At 45.9% G+C, this 18208-nt stretch overlaps 1 protein-coding gene across 2 annotated transcripts in view; it reads left to right on the forward strand.

Moving 5' to 3' along the window:
* Positions 1–18208, forward strand: part of UXS1 (UDP-glucuronate decarboxylase 1) — a 95973-nt gene that overhangs the window by 51624 nt on the left and 26141 nt on the right. For both annotated transcript variants that reach the window (XM_030310296.1, XM_030310297.1), the window contains exons 7-9: positions 10360–10464; positions 13494–13553; positions 16352–16473. In XM_030310296.1, coding sequence (XP_030166156.1) covers positions 10360–10464; positions 13494–13553; positions 16352–16473 — 287 coding nt within the window. The remainder of the gene's footprint in view (positions 1–10359; positions 10465–13493; positions 13554–16351; positions 16474–18208) is intronic.

Below are 18208 nucleotides of genomic sequence, written 5' to 3' on the forward strand. Positions count from 1 at the left end.
TGTGCGGTAGAGTTGTACTTACAAAGTATGTACACCCAGCATTTAATACGTAACTATTTTTTCATACCCTTTTTCCTAATAAAGAAATTCCAGTTGATCTGAAATTTACACCATAGCAGTAACGCTCTTCAGCTTCCAAAGTATTACATGGGATTTGTTTGGTTTGTTTCTCTGGAGCTGGCAAAATTTTGGACTGTAATGGGTGTCACACAGAGGTGTCACTTAATTTGGCAGTGTCCTAGCGGAGCTTCATTAGTTTCCCTTCGGCACAGGTTTCCTCCTCTTGTTATTTTCAAAGTATAACCATATGTTTCAGAAGGAGGGGCATTAGCCATGTAACTGTTGTGGGAAAGTAACTGTCATCTGGACTCAGATTGTGGTGGTGGAATCGGGAAGGAAGAAGAAAGTGATTGCTACACACGCGGGGTGTGCATGTCAGGGCTGGGGAATGGGGTACCGCAGAATCTGGGGACCGCTATGTGGTCATTAACCGTAAAACTGACTTAGACCAGAGGTGCTGTTGTCACAGGGGTTATGTTAGAGGCCTCGCATTGTCTGGGCTGCACTGTAGAGAAGAGATAGAGCTTCTTTGGAAGGAATTGTAATACTCACTGAAATAACTTGATCTGGTTTTATATTGCTTTAAAAGAATTCTGGATTTTACCAGATGTTACCATTTAAGTTGCAGAAGGTGAATCTGTATTGAGCTCTGGGAGGAGCAGAGGTAATTCTTCTTCCAGCCATCTATTTAGGACATGGGGAAGTTTCGGAGAAGCGAGAGTTGGTGGGTAGTAGGTGTATCTGGGTTTTGCGAGGGGAGATGCCAGGCCATGGAGATGGTGAAATGAGGTGCAGCGTTGGGACAGCCCCCTTGTTCCAGCTGGAGGCCTGCTGGGCGGATGTTGGCCATGGGTGGGCTCAGTGAGAAGGGAGGATGTCTAGAGAAAGAACATTGTGACCGTTCAGGCAAGGATTAAAGACACATAGGAAAACTGAGCACTGACCCCCCGGAGGGTTTTCAGAATGGAGCAGACACTGCTGAAGGAGGATGGAGGTATAGACGGTCCCCGATTAATGATGGTCGACTAATGATTTTCCATCTCTACGATGGTGTGGTCAACAGTACACATCCAGTGAAACCATGCTTCAGAGTTTTAATCTGGATCTTTTCCCAGGCTGAGGACATGCAGTCCTGTCTTCTTGTGATGCCGGGCAGTGGCAGTGGCCACAGCTCCTAGTCAGCCAGTGAGTAACGATGAGTCAGCAACTGGTACACTGACAACCACTCTCTGCTTTTGCTTCAGTACGGTATTCGACAAGGTACAGGAAATATTCAACGCTCTTACAAAGTAGGCTTTGCCCAGCTGTGGGCTAATGTAAGCGTTCTAAGCATGTGTGCGGCAGGCTAGACTAAGCTGTGTGTTCAGGAGGTTATTTTATTAGCACTTCCCCATCATGCGAATTTCACATAGTTTTATTGGTGTTGTCTCGGGTGTCTGCAAGTTTGCAAGTATGGGGCCATCATGAACCTTGCTTGAGGAAAGCCGCCCGTATACACATCGAAGTCACTGTTGTCATTGTCTTAGACTCATGTCCAGGCTCCTGATGTATATAGCCTGGGCCCCTCCCAAAAGCTGTTCCAGTTTACTTGTCCGCCATCTGTACAAGCAGCAACCTTGAAACCAACATTTCTGTAGAGGACAGAAAACGACAGAGACGTCCATTGCGTCATGGGAAGCCCGGTCCTGGAACATGCAGTACCTGTGGAGTAGAGGTCCAGAACAATGAAAGCAGAAAATAACAATTGCAAACACTTAATGAATACTCACTGTGTTCCAGGCACTATTCTAATCACTGTGTATAATTAACAGATTCATTCTTTCAACATACGGGGTGAAGTAGGCATTTATTATCTCATGTGCAGGTGAGGGAACCAGTGCGTGGAGCCCTATTACCCACCTGTACACAGGTGTGGAGATCCTGTGCAGGGCCAGGAGAGGTGGGCACCAGACAGGGAAGACAGGAGGAAGAGGCTGGACTGTCACACCCAGATCCCCCAGAATTGTTCAAGAAAGGTGGATGGAAACTGTGTGTGCCAAGGACACTGGGTCCCTGTTGACGTAGGTGTTGAGGAGTGCTGTTCTGATTAGAATATTTTTATTGAATTATAATTTTAGAAAATTTTTTCTCTCTTTCAGTGTTTGTTGCAAATGTAAACATAAAATGTAGAGGCTGCAGATCCGAGATCCCCTGCTTTGTTCAGCTTGGAGCCATGGGAAATCCTGCAGTGAATCTCTGGCATCATAGGTGCTTTCTCACCATGGTGTTATCACAGTGACCCCCTGGCACTTGGAGGAGATTCCAGGGGAGAGGTGCGGGTGGCGCCAGCTGCAGGAAATTGACAGGCAGCAGCACTGACCATAACTTTGGGTCCTGGGGCTGAGCCAGACCTCTGGCATACACAGTCTTCCCTTCGTATTAAGTCAATATTATTTGATGTGAATGAAGGCAAAATCCCACTGTTTGAGTTCTTTGTGCCAAGAGAAATTTGGTCTTTACACTGAAACGTTATGTATCTTCTTAAATCTGTTTTTCCATCGTAAATACTGGTGTTGGGGGACAAGAGTAGGCCTCGCGTTGTTCCATGTTGCAGAGAGGGACACCTTGTGTAGTTGTGGCAGGGCTCCAGCCTGCACTGCAGGGAAGAAAATGTGTAAGGAGTATCTTTACGATGGGGTTCTGCTGTATGCTAATAATCCCACAAGTTCACAGCAAGAATCAACCTTTTGTTTTATTTTGTAGTTTTTCCAAAGCTGCAGGGTGCAACTCCTTACCAGTTAAGTAAGGTGTGGCTCTGGCACAGGGAGGCGGTTGGACTGGGCTATGCTGGGAAGTTGTGCCAAAAATAAATAAATAAATAATAAATAAATCACCAGGAGATGTAAACATTCAGTAGGCTTTTATGTGGATTTCCCCTTTGGTAGGAGAGCACACTCGTTTTTTTTTTCATGGAACCTGAGCAATTTGGGGTTTCTCAGGAGTCATTCAACTTCTACACCTTATTCCTTCTATATTTATATATCATCTGCGTAGACTGCAGGCACAGTGAAACTCATCTTGAAAACATAAAACGTTCGTTTGTGGTGCGTGTAGTTGCAGTATTATTTTCAGAATCCATGGTGGGGCCGAACGAGCCTCCGCCGTACCCTCCCCTGGCCCATCCTCTTCCCAGCATGAAAATAATGTCCTGTGTTTTGGCAGGCATACTGTTTTGGACCTATTTAAGGAAATTCTGTGAAAAAGGAAAATACTGGCTTGCTTTACTGTTTCCCTTCCTTGATCATTAATTTGAGCTAATCTTTTAGGGCTCATTTCTCAGGCTCCTATTTTTCTCTCCATGATTACAGCACATGGCCCTGGAAAACGTGACAGGGTCGCAGGACGGTCACATGGTGGTCAAGTCCAGAGGCACAGCTCCAGCAAATGAGAGGGCATACCTTTCTACTTGTTTCTTCCTCTCCCTCCCCTGAAGTTAGATTTTTGAATGCCACGCTCATTTTTGGTGTACTTTTTGATAAGGCAGTTGACATTTTTTTTGAGGGCTTTTCTCCCCCTCTGGGATGTGAGGGTTAACTTTACTGTTCTGTTATTATTAATATTACTTAGTACTTTCATAGCACCTCTCATTCCAATTATTTATGTTATGCGTGTTCTAAAGTCCCCCCCTTGCTCTCCTCTTCATAATTCCTTACCCGGATAATTAGTCAACAGCCTCCATCATGTGGTCCTTTTTAGGACCGGAACCAGAGTTACTGTCATTAATGCTATAGGCAGAACACGTTCTCATGGGAAGGAGGGACTGTTGGAAATAATTTTCATAGGATTTCAGGTTCTTCTTCAGTGCATCAGTGTTGCTACTTAGGCGTCGTGACATAGTTTTTATAGGGCATACCTTACTTACTAGCCTTTCCAAGGGGTAACAGAGGCTGCACTCAGGCTGAGCTAGCAGATGGAATAGTCTTTTGGATGAAAAGGCCCCAGTCTATGGCTCGTCTCTTCACTCAGCTAACTTTTAGTGAGCACCGTTCCCAAATTGGCCCCGGCCAAGGCGCCATGTAGGGGAATTTATTTTCCGTGGCAGATTCCTAGGCCTGTCTAGCCATTCTGATGCATTAGGTCTGCCCAGGAATCTTCCTTCATGTGTGCTCATAGGTAACAAGGGCGGCCCCCCTGCTGTAGAGAGCAAAGCTGTGTGGAGATCTAAGGAGGAAAAAGGATTGCTTCGTGTGCTCAGTGAGCTTTTCATCTGGTGAACAGGATGTGTAGGAAGCACTTGACAAGGCAGAATGCAGTAATTAACCAGTGGCACAGGCAGCCGGTGGTAAGAGTGATGATCTCTGACCAGGGCCCGCAAGAAGGCTCCCCACACAAACTGACATCTGAATTGAGCCTTGCAGGAGAAAGTATGGATCCTGCATATGCAAAGGAGATGGAGCGGATTAGAAATGCTTGCACCTTTTATTTGATGTCAGACTCACAAGGGATGGGCTCTCAGGGCACCCTTTTCTCCCGCGGTCTTTGATGCTTTGGAGACCTTCCTTTCTTCGCTGCATAGGTTGTCACCTCAAGAGTAAAAGCAGTGCTGAATGATGTCTTCTGTGAGATCACAACCCATACCCTCGATTTGCACGGTCTTTGGGGAGCATGTGGCAGCTGCACCTGCATGAGCAGAAATCCGGAGGTCGCAAGCTCAGTTCCAGGCACACGGGAGTAGGCTCTTTGGGGTGGCACTCAGCTCTGAAGGTTCGGCCAGATTTACTGTATTGTGGATCTGGCCTGCTTCTGCCCTGAGAGAGGCAGTGGGGTGTGATGAGATGTTTTATAAAGAGAAAATGCAAGGACTTCTGGGCAGCTCAGTCGGTTAAGTGTTCCAACTCTTGATTTTTGGTTCCGGTTATGATCTCGTGGTTCATGGGAATAAGCCCTGTGCCAGGCTTTACACTGAGAGAGCAGAGTGTGCTTGGGATTCTCTCTCTCTCCCTCTTTCCCTGCCCTCCCCCGCTCATGTTTGCACTCTCTCTCCCCCTCTCTCTCAAAATAAATAAATAAACTAAAAAATAATTGGAAATGCTGTACCTGAATGTGGAGTTAGTGGTCAGCTACATACACCTGTGTTCTTGAGCTTTGAAGCAGGTGAGCACGAACAGACTGCTGTTACCGGTCCTGTCTGTAAGCTGGAAAGGACGAAACTGCCTTAAAATGATGGCATTTTGTGAGACATGTCTTGTTAACTTATAGGTCTCACAGTAAAATCTTTGTTTGCTTCTTATTTTCAGCTATTTATCAACTCTGAGTAACTTGGGGGAGGGGGGAGGGTCAGAAAGCAATCCTAGGATTTTCCTCGTATTTAGATAGACACTCTTAACAAACTTGCATATTAACAGACTATAAATCATTTTCAAAGGTTTTGTGTTTTCTTAAAGAAAGATTGGTCTTTCAAAAGTGTGGGTTCTACTTTTAAATTAGTAGTCTTCAAATGTGGCTTTAAAAGTATCTGTGTCTATAAAGGTCCAGAGTCTCCCTGCCTGAGATGTCTGCCCCTGGATGCCAGGGGTCTAGGCATCTTTCACTCGAAAGCTTCACTGGGTGACAGATACATAGCAAGGATTGACTGAGAATCTTGAATGACTGGCAGTGGCTCATGAGCCTTATTTTTAGCTCTTATATTCCCAGAGTAGAGAAAGGGAAGAGAACACATATGTACACAAAAAACTATTCATTTTGACTTCAGCTTTAGTAAGTTATACCCTTTTTCCACTAATACTCTTTTCATCTGCTTTTACGGCTCATCAGTATCTTACTTTGTTTTTTTACCATATGAACCATTGATTTCAAGTGTACCAGTCTGTAGTGTTAAACATATTATGTTAGGACAGCTCTCCAGAACTTTTTCACCTGCAAAACTGCAACTCTGGACCCACTGAACAGTAACGCTCCTCCTGGTAGTCACTGTTCTACCTTGCGTCTCTGAGTTTGACGACTCTAAGTACCTCGTGTAAGTGGAATCCTACTTTTCATGATTGGATTATTTCACTTAGGGTGATGTCCTCAAAGTACATCTATGCTGTAAGTATGTGACAGAATTTTTTTCAATTTTAAGGTTGAATAACATTTCAGTGTGTGTGTGTGTGTGTGTGTGTGTGTGTGTGTGTGTGCGTGCGCACATGCACGCTAACACTATATTCTGTTTATCTGTTCATCTACCTATGGATACTTAGGTTGCATCTACTGGGGGCCATTGTGAAGAGTGCTGCTATGAGCATGGGTTTATAAATTTCTCTTTGAGACCCTGCTTTCAATTCTTTTGAGCATATACCCAGAAGTGGGATTCCTGTTCTTACATTACTTCTGTGTTTAAGACTTTGAGGAATCATCACACTGTTTTCCATAGTGGCTGCACCATTTTCTGTCACCGCCAAAGTGTACAAGGGTTCCATTCTCTCCACATCCTCAACAACACTTGTTGTTTTGTTTTTGTTTTTGTTTTTTTTTTAAATAGTAGCCATCCTAATGGGTGTGAAATGATACCTCATTGTAGTTTTGATTTACATTTCTGTGATGATTAATGATGTTGAGTCTCTTATCATATGCTTGTTGGCCATTTGTATATCATTTTTGGGCATACAAGACCTTGCCATTTTTTGAGTTATTTGATTCTGTTGATTTTTAAGAGTTCTTTATATATTCTGGATATTAACACCTTTTCATACATATGGCTTGTAAATATTTTCTTCCATTGTATAGTTTGCCTTTTTACTGTTAATTGTGTCCTTTGATTCTGTCAGAAAAGTTTTTAAGTTTGATGTACTCCTATTTTTCTGTTTTTGCTTCTGTTGCCTTTGCTTTTTGTGTCCTATCCAAGAAATCTTTGCCATGATGTCATGAAGCTTTCTCCCTGTTTTCTTCTAAGAGTTTTATTGTTTTAGGTGTTACATTTAGGTCTTTTGTACATAGCGTAAGATAAGAATAAAATTTTATTCTTTTGCATGTAGATACTCAGTTTTCCCAACTGACAGTTAGAGACTGTCCTTTCTTCATTGAGTGACTTGGTATTCTTATCAAAGATCACTGAACTATGTATACAAGGCTTTATTTCTAGACTTTGTATTCTATTCCATTGGTGTATACATCTTTCTTTATGCCAGTAACACACTGCTTTGATTAGTGTAGTTCTGTACTGTTTTGAAATCAGGAAATGTAAGTCTTCCAATTTTGTTCCTCTTTTTCAAAATTGTTTTGGCTAGTCAGTGTTCCTTGAAATTCCATATGAATTTCAGAATGGTTTTTTTTTCTGTATCTGCAAAATCGCTATTGAGATTTTGATATAGTGTTGCAGAAGTATCTTCTTTTAAAAAAAATTGAGACTTTTTAAATTTTTTATTTATTTTGAGAGAGATAGAGAACAAGCAGGGGAGAGACAGAGAGGGAGGGAGACGGAATCCCAAGCAGGCTCCATGCCGTCAGCGTAGAGCCCAATGCGGGGCTCAAACTTATGAACTATGAGATCATGAGCTGAGCCAAAATCATGAGTTGGACACTTAAGCGACTGAGCCACTCAGGCATCCCCAAAATTAAGACTTTTTAAAGCAACCACATCAGAAGTTTTCTGGAATAGTCTTGGCAAAAAAGAAGCCTTGTAAATAATCCAGAAAATGGGGCCTATAGTCTTTTACATGTTGTTTTTGCTTTCTTGAGGGATGGTCATGGTATTGGAAAAACATATACTTACCAGGTTTTTCCATGAGCCTGTGCAGTACCTAGAACCCCTTCCCAAAGATACTATCTTCATAGAACCATCCGGCTTCTGCTTTCTTCTAGTCTTGGTGGCTCATGTGTACTGAGCCTCCCAGATGTGCTTGGGCTTGAAAGACTGTGATAATTAGCGTGAATTAAGTAGAGACCAAGCTCACAGCCTAGAATATTATGCTCTTGTGTGGAGGCATCATTTCTGCCCCTTGTGTGAAGATAAACTGTCATCAGGCTCTCACCCCTGGGTGAGAAGAGTGTTCGGAAATAGCCCCGGCCCCTGAAGGCACTGTGGTGATTCCTATGCCATCCGGGCACGACAGGAGATTTTCAGGAGGGCATGGGTGGTGAGTGAGTGTCGGTGGGGAGGGTGGGCATTTTTTGGTGGGAGGGGATGTTTTCTGAGAAAGTTACATTGGAGAATTCACCATGGGAACTGTTTTTCCTAGTTTGCCGGTTTGTCTGTGGTTTCTAAAACCTAGCCCCTAATGTGCCATTACCTAAAAAGAGAGCAGTGGTCCCTGGTTAGGAAGAGGATGGGAGGCCAAGGAGGTCCCTGCAGGCCCTCTTGAATGGGCGCTGAGCCATGTACAAGAAGGATTCGTTTTGGCTGTGGTGTTTCAGATCCCCCATTCCTTGGCTCGCTGTGATGGTGGTGACATTTTCTTTCACCTGGAGCTGAAGTGCAGTGGCACAGAATAGACTTTGTCTGGAGGGATGGCTTTCCTATACATGCTATTTGACAGGGAGACATTGCTTCCCAAGGGCCTCTGTGCTGTGTGGCAGAGAGCAAGGGTTGGGGATGGGGATGTTCCAGTGAATGCCTGTACACAGGGGAGTCGTGCAGAACCCAGTCATTTCACCATTTGTGGCTGTAAAAACCACCCTCCGACTACAACTCTAGTGATGGCAGTACCGTATAATGCTCAAAAAGCTCTGGGTTTGGGGGCACCTGGGTGGCGCAGTCGGTTAAGCGTCCGACTTCAGCCAGGTCACGATCTTGCGGTCCGGGAGTTCGAGCCCCGCATCAGGCTCTGGGCTGATGGCTCAGAGCCTGGAGCCTGTTTCCGATTCTGTGTCTCCTTCTCTCTCTGCCCCTCCCCCGTTCATGCTCTGTCTCTCTCTGTCCCAAAAATAAATAAACGTTGAAAAAAAAAATTTAAAAAAAAAAAAAAAAAAAAGCTCTGGGTTTGGATTAAAATGGAACTGGGTTCAAATCCTGGCGTTGTCATTATTTAGCTGCTTCACCTGCAAGCTTTGTAATCTCTTATGTAAAACAGGAATAATGGTATTTTACCCTCAAAATTATGGTGATTATTACAATGCGTTATCAGCTGCTTAGTGATTGGTGCCAAAATCCAGGTTCTCAGAATGTCTCTTGCTCTGAACTAAGTGGTCTTCATTGTCAGTGCAAATCCAGGTTCTATCTTGGTATTTAAAGTCTCACATGCTGTAGCTGGACCAAATTTTCACTGAGACCTTTCAGAGCTGCAGCAGAAACTCTTGCCTTGTAGCCTCACCCTTTCCCGTCCCTGGTACGCAGCACACCCACTCCCAAGTAGCCCAGCCGGGAATGAGCTCCTGGCCCATCTCTCTGCACAGCCAGGCCCGCCTCGAAGCAAGACCCCCTTGCCCAGTCTCCTTCATCAGGCCAGAATCCCCCAGAGCTGGTGATTTGTCATTGTATCCCCACCCTTGTCCTGTGTCCTTCACGAAATAGGCATTCAGTGAGTGAAGTCTCATTATTAACGTTAGTTTCCAGTGTGTCTTTTTGCTCAGGAGCCACTAAGCAGATCCTCAATAAATAATCAGTCAATGAGGGGGCGCCTGGGTGGCTCAGTCAGTTGGGCGTCCAACTTCAGCTCAGGTCATGATCTCACGGCTGGTGAGTTTGAGCCCCGCGTCACGCTCTGTGCTGACAGCTCAGAGCCTGGAGCCTGCTTCTGCTTCTGTGTCTTCCTCTCTTTCTCTCCCTCCCCCGCTCACGCTGTCTCTCTCTGTCTCAAAAATAAACAATGAAAACAAAAATTAAAAAATAATCAGTCAATGAAAAACAGAAACTACCCCCCAACTGTCATCTCAGGGTCTGGTTTTATGTACACAAGATTTGCAAAAACAAAGCAAAAGATTATTTCCTCCCGTACGTTAGTGCTTTCATGTCAGATTGGTTTTACAAATTAAAAACCTTGCTTGCTTTGGATGTTCATGTTTAATTCAGTGTCTGAAAAATTGGTCTTCCTCCTGATTTGCATGCTGTATCTGGGACAGATCTCAGAAAACAGTCAACTCTGGAATCAGATTGACTCTCGTTAGAGAACAGGCCCAGATTACTGGGCCCCCATGTGTTTTTGTTGCAGACAATTAGACTTTCTATTTTTGTTTAAAGTTCTTCTAATTGCAAAAGCAAATTACTTTTTATGAAGAGTAAAACAGTAACAACTAGAATTTCAGTGCTACAGAAATGCCTGTATCATACGGTCTGATTCTTAGGAATTCAGAATATTTTTAATGTTTTCCATGGAAATCACGAACTTCCATTTTTGTCTCCTTTAGTTGACCAGATATACCACCTGGCCTCTCCGGCCTCCCCTCCAAACTACATGTATAACCCCATCAAGACGCTGAAGACCAATACGATCGGGACGTTAAACATGCTAGGTAAGTTGTCCTTCTCTTATTTCGCAGCTGTTTTGGGGAATGTTGTAGGCAATCCCAGGCATAGGCCATCGACGTTCTGTTAGAGCTTGGTCTTGGACTTTAGACCCCTCCCTCACCCCTGGAGTGACTTTACGAGCCATCAGAGTTGTCATGGGGGACACCACCATCCTAGTAACCAGTCTGCACTGCCACATGAATCCCCTGAGAGTGACCACCTGTCACTGTGACTGTGTGTGTGACTGTGTGACACCTTCTTTCACTTTACCCTGTGATACATGGTGTGTGTGCCTCTGAGCTGGAAGAGGCACTGGCGACTCTGATCCAAGGCCAGGTCAGTGCGGACTGCACGCACGGGGGTTTCAGGAGTGCTCCTGGGAGGAGCAGAAAACCAGCCAACCTTATGGGGTTGTCCAAGCTGAGTGCCCAAGTCTAGGCTGAACTGCGGGATTCACCAAAGGGGGCCACAGGTGCGTGTTACAAACAACACGCCGTAGATTGGTAGCTGTGGATAATGCGTACCTATGAATGCTTAAAATCAGAGGCATCTTAAGTTTGACACAGGTTTCAAAAACTGGGAGTTTTGATTAGTTGCAAAGTGGGGAAAAAGGAACCACTTTTTAAAATGTCAAGTGAAAAATGGATTTAATTATGGTTACATTTAAGACAGCTTCTATAAATGGGTTTGGGAAATGCAGCACTAAATTGTAATTCGAGGGAAGGATGGAGACAAGGGACCGAAAGGGATGCCGGAGACTGGTTTTCAGTCCTCGTAGACTAAACAGTTTGAGGGGTCCAGCTCTGCAAGAAATAGATGATTCATTCTCCTAGTGTAGAAGGGGCTATGTTCCCTTTGTTACAACCCCTGCCCTGGTCACCAGACAGAACAGGGTCTCCCTTCTGCTCAGAGGTAAGACACTGGTAGAGTTGCCTGCTGCTCCCACCCCTCCCCACACTCCCTCTGCCGCCCCAGCTGCCTCCTTCGTACCCAAGTGAGATACAACAGAGGAGCCACCAAGCACGTGATGTTTAAGAAGATAGCATCCATTGTGCAGTCACTATGCCCAGGCACCGTCCTGTCTTTTGCCAGGGAACTTGGTGTTTCCTGGAGAAGGCGATATATGGGCCCAGGCACCAGTGACACCAAGGAGGAAGGGAATGTTCCCAAAGGGAGGTGCCAGTGAAATGCTGTTAGAGTTCCAGGCAGAAGGGACTCGTGGGCCATGGGTGAGATTGGACCTGGAAGTCCTGAAGGAATGATAAACTCCTTTCAGGAATGACAGGGACAAAAGCTGAAGGTGGGGGACGGTCGCTCGGCCGCAAAGACTTAAGAGGGACTTCATATTCCAGACGGAGAGAGGTGCTGTCATTAATCGCTTTGCACTTGAGACAAGATGCAGTGAACCCCCCCCCCCGGCCTCTTCCTGGTGGGGCCCTTCCCTCTCTGTGGCTCCCCACTTCTCTGGGCCCTTGCTCGGTTTCTTCAAGATGAGACCCCTTTGTCCAGTCTCTGCATAAACATCTGGGCACTAGAACAACACAGGTGGGGCTCCCCTGGCTCCCCGCCAAGGGGTCCTCATGATGATGGAGATGCTCTGGGTCCTGAGTGTATCCATGTCAGTGTCCTGCTTGGGACATTGTACTCTGGTTTTGCAGCCTTTTACTGTTGGGGGAATTCAGTAGAGGCTATGCAGGGTCTCTCTCTGTTGACTTTGTATGACCACATTTGACTCTACAGTTACCTCAAAAGTGTATTACAAAAAAAAAAACAAAAAAAAACACCCAACACCCTGGGGTCCTTCCTTTTGAAACTGCCGCCGTTGCGTCTATGCAGTGATGTGGTACAGTGATCACTCGGCAGACTTCCGAGGGCTGAAATAGGAGTGAAAGAGACAGACCTGTGGTGTTGGTAGCCTTAGCCTATAAATTCCAGGTGCTGCTACGTCCCTTTTTAGCATTTATTTGTTCCAGCACGTTGTGGCATTTGCACAGATGATCTCCAGATCCTTCCTGTTTGGCAGCCCTGCTCTCTTGTTCTTGGGCGTCTTCATGGCTCCCTGCTTTCCTCCCCTGGGTGCTCCCACACCCCAAGGCCCCTCATGCCAGGGCCCTTCTGTGTCGCCTGGCTGCCTCCAGAAGTGCCCGCAGGCTGTGTGCGTACACCCAGCTCCCAGCCCTAGCACTTCACAGACACCTCGCTGGACCTCTGCCCCGTGGGCGGGCATGCGTGCAGCACTGGGTGTGTGGCACCCCCCAGCCTGTCGACCTGGTGGCATCTGTCCACAAAGGCTCCGAGGGGAAGTACGTTCGGGAGCCATTGGGTTAAGTGAAGGGCGATGGGCCTCTTTGGCGCACAGCTGCCGTGAGCCTCTGATGAACATTGGGACTTTGTGAGTGCCTGGAGACTTTCCATACCTACCTGACTACCACCGAGCACAGTGTTCTAGTCCATTCTGCCTGCAAGGGGTCTGTGCAGGAAAGCGTTTAGAGCCCGTCACAGGGATGTCATGACTCGTTTTGGAGAAGGGGCTGTTGCAGCCGAGCCTTGAAGGAGGTGGCGGGGGGGGGGGGGGCGGGGCGCGGGGTGGGGGGGCCCAGCCGGCGGGGGCTGGCTCCGGCACAGTCAGAATGCCAGGGGGCACGTCAAGGAAGTGGCAGGTGGGCCGCGTCACAGGGACGGTGGAAGGGAAGGTGCGTATGGCCTTGCCTTCTGCCTACTGGTGGTAACCCCAAACCCACACCTCACCAAACTAACAGATTCTCCATTTGGCCCTGCCTGCACCTGCACCTACAAGTGTCCAACTAAATACTGTGCCTCTGAGGTTTCCTTTGTGTTCTTCTATTTTGGTTTTTTGTTTGTTTGCTTCAAGGTAGATACAATATGAGTGGATGGTGCACAGGGCACAGATGATCAGATACAATTAATACTAAAAAACTGCATCAACTGGCCACAAAAACATGCATGCGTTTCTGTAACTTCCTCATTTCCCTGAGGTTGTCAGCTTCCCTGATCGTATCTTTGATTTCTGTAGGGCTGGCAAAACGAGTCGGCGCTCGCCTGCTCCTGGCCTCCACCTCGGAGGTGTATGGAGGTGAGTGGTGGGGCTCCCCCAGTCGTGCTTGCTCTGGGCCCATGGGACTGTCTCAGGTGAAGAAGGAATCAAAAATGAGTGCAGGATTCCGTGTGTAAGATGGCTCAGCCCACTCTCCCTGCTTGTGCGCGAGCCAGCAACGAGGCCACCTGTCAGCCACCCGTGGTCTGCTCTCGGAAAAGGCACGAACCCCTTTTCCTCCCGCCGAAGAACACCCTTGGACGACTGCTTCATGTCACCTTGCCCAGGAGGCCCCGCCATTTACAAAGCCACAGAGGGGTGTTTCCCATTCAGCTCTGAAAGGACCCCAGAAATCATGCAGTAGGGATTTTTTGGCCAGGTTAGCTGGAGCACGTTATTCTTCAGTATGAGCAGTGGGTGCTGTGAGCCTGACCCACCGAGAGCTCAGGGGTTGGCTTTTGCTTGCTTGACAAAGAGATATGTACTGATTGCCTCACCTGTTGTATAATGACTTCTGGAAGAACCTGAAGTAGGGAATGCCAGAAAACCACGAGCCTGTTTTGCCAACCTGCAGAACTTTACCTCCCTTCCAGGCCCATTAAGCCAGCCTGGGATAGGAGCAGAATGAGGGGTGCGGGTTCAGCCCCAAACCAACGGGTGCAGGGTTGTGGAGGATGGCATTGTTGAAGCAGCAGAAGCTAGACCCTGACATGCAACTTATCTACTTCACATTACTGTTTTGGACAGAGAAATGAAGTGAAGGGGCAAAATAGGAAGAGATGCTTTTTTTTTTTTTTTTAAATAAGGGAACTGAGTGAAAAAAAAAATCTAGAAAAAGAGGAGTTCTACTAAATGCAGTTCTATTCTTTGTAATTCCTGTGAAAATGAAATCTTGGCAGTTAAAAGCGTCCACCCCCTACCTGTTCCCCTCATTGCTTTTAGAACAGACAGCTGAGTGGGTTTGCATTCCGCCTCCCTGTTTCTTTCCATAGCAAGACTTCACAAGGGGTCAGTTTCCCTTTATAAGTCATTGGATGATTCCCCTTCTCTTCCTCTGATGAGCTTTATATATCACAGTTGAGAGGGCTGGATTTTTTTTTTTTTTTTTTTTTTAAAAAACGCAGGGGAGGGTCAGAGAGAGAGGGGGAGAGAGAGAATCCCAAGGAGGCTCCACACTGTCAGCGCAGCGTCTGACGAGGGGCTTGATTCCATGAACCGTGAGATCATGACCTGAGCAAGATCGAGAGTAGGACACTTAACCAACTGAGCCACCCAGGTGCATCTCAAAGGGCTGAATCTTTTTAAATGTCTCAAATATAAAGGTACTCCTCATATTGGCCAAAAGGGCACAATGAGTGACATCTTTTCCCTGTCCAGCCTTCTTCCTCCTCTCACTTCATTTATTATCTGCACATTTGATGACAGTTTGTCATCAGTTTTTAGGGTTCTTAAGTAACATCAGGGTGTAACTGGTCTGCTCTGATGTTTGAATAGTGCAGGAAACTGGCATTTTGTGGAGTGGGTGCTTAGTGTGTTAGCCTCACAAAATGCTGAGAAGGGGAGACTAATTGGAAATCAGTTGTGACTCTAGACCTTTACTTTTATCACAGAGAGTGGGCACTTTTAAAGTGGTGTCTTGAACCTTGGGCACCCTGGACACTTCAGCCCAGGGGTGCTGATTGAGGGACAGATGCATGCGTGTGCCTGGTCTTCTTTCTTACCATTTGCCAAATTTATGATGGTCTCTTTGGAGTCTAGCTTGCCTGGCCCTTGTCAGAAATTCCCAGAAAAGGCCTAATGTCCATCATCTGTTAACATCTGTGTGAAATTAAGTTGCTGGTTTTCTTCTCTCAGGGGGTATTTGCCATAGACCTCTTCTCTCATCCTGTAGTAAAAACATGCCCCCTTTTTAAGAGAACTTTAAACCACAGCACTGGATAGAGAGGTCTGAACCTGCCCCTGGATTCGGCCACGCTGCAGTGGTGGGGGGCCCCAGTCTCCGAGGGGGGCCGGCCGACTCGGGCACCTGTGTATTCGTGACTCTGTATCCATGAGCTGCAGTCAGATTTTGGCTATAAGATAAGCACGAGATGAATTTATAACACAGAGCTCCCGTACACTGTCCAGGTTTTTTGGCTATGGCTGTATAAAATTCCTAGTGTGCCATATAAATTAGGTATCCACATTCCCAAAATACACTTGTGTTAAAAAAGAATTTGTTACTAGGTTTCTTTAAATGGTCTGTGCCTTTGGCACATCTTAAAATGTGATTGATTTACACACCAGAAAAACAAAAGTTGGGAAATATAAAATGTGTGCTAAGGCAACAAGCGGTCATTTGCCTCAGGGACGCTCCGTTCGTCCACCTACACAGACCAGGGTACTAATGTCTCATTGAGGCTCTCGAGTTTGTTCTAGGGTTGTTGGCACGTGGGGAAGTCCTTGTGTTCCACAGAGGTGCTCCTGAAGTTATTTCAAGAAGTACAGGCTTTGCTGTAGTTACATATTTTATAAGTATAAAGTTGAACCATACATCCCTTCACGTAGATTACATTTAATTATAGCTTGTATAATTAAGTGTTAAGAACAGTTTACGGGAGAGGGGCTTGCAGTTGAGAGAACCCTGGTCTTTTACTTTATTTCTTCCCCTGTAAAAGTACTGTCCAGCCTGTCCCACTGGAACTTAGAGAATGGGCAGTGCAGCATTGATCAGGGTCTCTCCATTTGTAAATGTTTACCCTGGTCTTTCTAGAGCAGTCTCTTGCATCGTAAATATTCATTGTTCACGATGCATACAAGCTTGATGAACACATGGTCTTACTTTCCTGCACTCACAGATCCTGAAGTCCACCCTCAGAGTGAAGATTACTGGGGCCACGTGAATCCAATAGGACCCCGAGCCTGCTACGATGAAGGGAAGCGCGTTGCCGAGACCATGTGCTATGCCTACATGAAGCAGGTATCGAACCGCATCCTGGGGGGCTTGGGGTGTAGACACATGGAGCACCTGTCCCGTCAAATGCAAAGCGCCATACAGGAATGAAATGCCGTGTTTAAGTGGCTACTGGGAGAGTTTAGTTTCCCACTACTGTAAATTAATAGTATTATCAGCAGCTTTTCCCGTGTATGTCCGTTTTAAAAAACAGTTTCCTGGAGATACATTCTTTGGTTTGGAATGCTGTTACATGACTATGAATGGTACATTTCTTTATTGCCTAATTGCCCATCAGCAGTTAGTAAGTGCCCGTGTTTTCCTGAAGCCTTCAAATTAGTGAAGTTTATTTTTGTTGTTGTTTACTTTTCTTCTGAGTTATTTAATAGGTCTACAAATGAATTCATTATTGCTTTAATTTGAACTTTCTTAGGAATTGTTGTTTATATTTATTTCATACTGTTTCCTGCCTTCTTAATTATTCATTGCTGTACTGGAGGTTTCTCCCATGGATGGTGTCATGGGGCAGATCTGGTCACCCACATACTGTAGCCAAAAGAGCCCACTGACCAAGAGGTGGAGGGCCTCGGTTCCCACCCCAGCTCTGCCTCCAGGCAAGGACCCAGGCTAGTCCATCCTTTCCTTGGTCACTGTCCCTGAGCTTGGACCAGCTTTCTGAGGTCCCCCCAGACATGCCCTCTAGTAGAGTGAGGGATGTGGGCATAAATCATTGTGGACTGCAGTCAGATGGTGTGGCCCATACTCCTAGGACTTAGAGACTTGATTGCCTGTCCCTGGGAGCAGCAGGCAACCTCAGATGGCAGTGAGGGGAGAGGCGTTGTCAATGTGACCGGCACTGAGTGTCCCTGAGCATCTTTCTTTTTTTCAGAGGAGAGTTGTCAGGAGGGGTTTTTTCCCTTATATTTTTAGTGAAATACCAACATTAAAGACCCATAAAATAACCTCTGCCTATGTGGGCATTTATTTATTCTGTCTTTTTTCTCAGCCAGAAGCAAAACTAATTGCTTTCTAAGCTACTTTGGGCAATCGGCTTGTGTTATCCACTTATTTTAAGAAACATTAATCAGTGGACGCCTGGGTGGCTCAGTCTTCAGAAGCGTCAGACTTTGGCTCAGGTCATGATCTCAACAGTTTGTGAGTTCAAGCCCTGCACTGGGCTCTGTTCTATCGGATCTTCTGTCTCCCCCCGTCTCTGCCCCTCCCCTGCTCATGCTCTCTCTCTCAAAAATAAATAAACATTAAAAAAATTATTTTAAAAAAGGAGAAGCATTAATCAGTTATAGAAAGGGCATAACTTTCTCATTCTTGAGTCCAGAATACCTTGACCCCGCAATTTAAGATTGCCTCCCAGGGCATCTGGGTGGCTAAGTCAGTTAAGTGTCCGACTTCGGCTCAGGTCATGATCTCGCAGTCTGTGAGTTTGAGCCCCACATCGGGCTCTGTGCTGACAGCTCAGAGCCTGGAGTCTTTCAGATTCTGTGTCTTCCTCTGTCTCTGCCCTCCCCTGCTCTCACTCTGGCTCTCTCTCTCGCAAAAATAAATAAATATTAAAATAAAATGTACATAAGATGGCCTCCCAGATACAGAGAACAACGTCTGGATATGTTGGTACTTGAGAAAACTAACCTGTGTTCTTAAGGGGCATGTGTCGTGATTTTATTGTATAAAGAGTTTGAAGACTTGTGTTTCTCAACTGTTTTCTTTTGCATTCATTCTTGTGGTGTTTCTTAGTGAATTTTTA

This window comes from Lynx canadensis, chromosome A3, assembly GCF_007474595.2.
Source record: "Lynx canadensis isolate LIC74 chromosome A3, mLynCan4.pri.v2, whole genome shotgun sequence".
Classification (NCBI taxonomy): Eukaryota; Metazoa; Chordata; class Mammalia; order Carnivora; family Felidae; genus Lynx; species Lynx canadensis.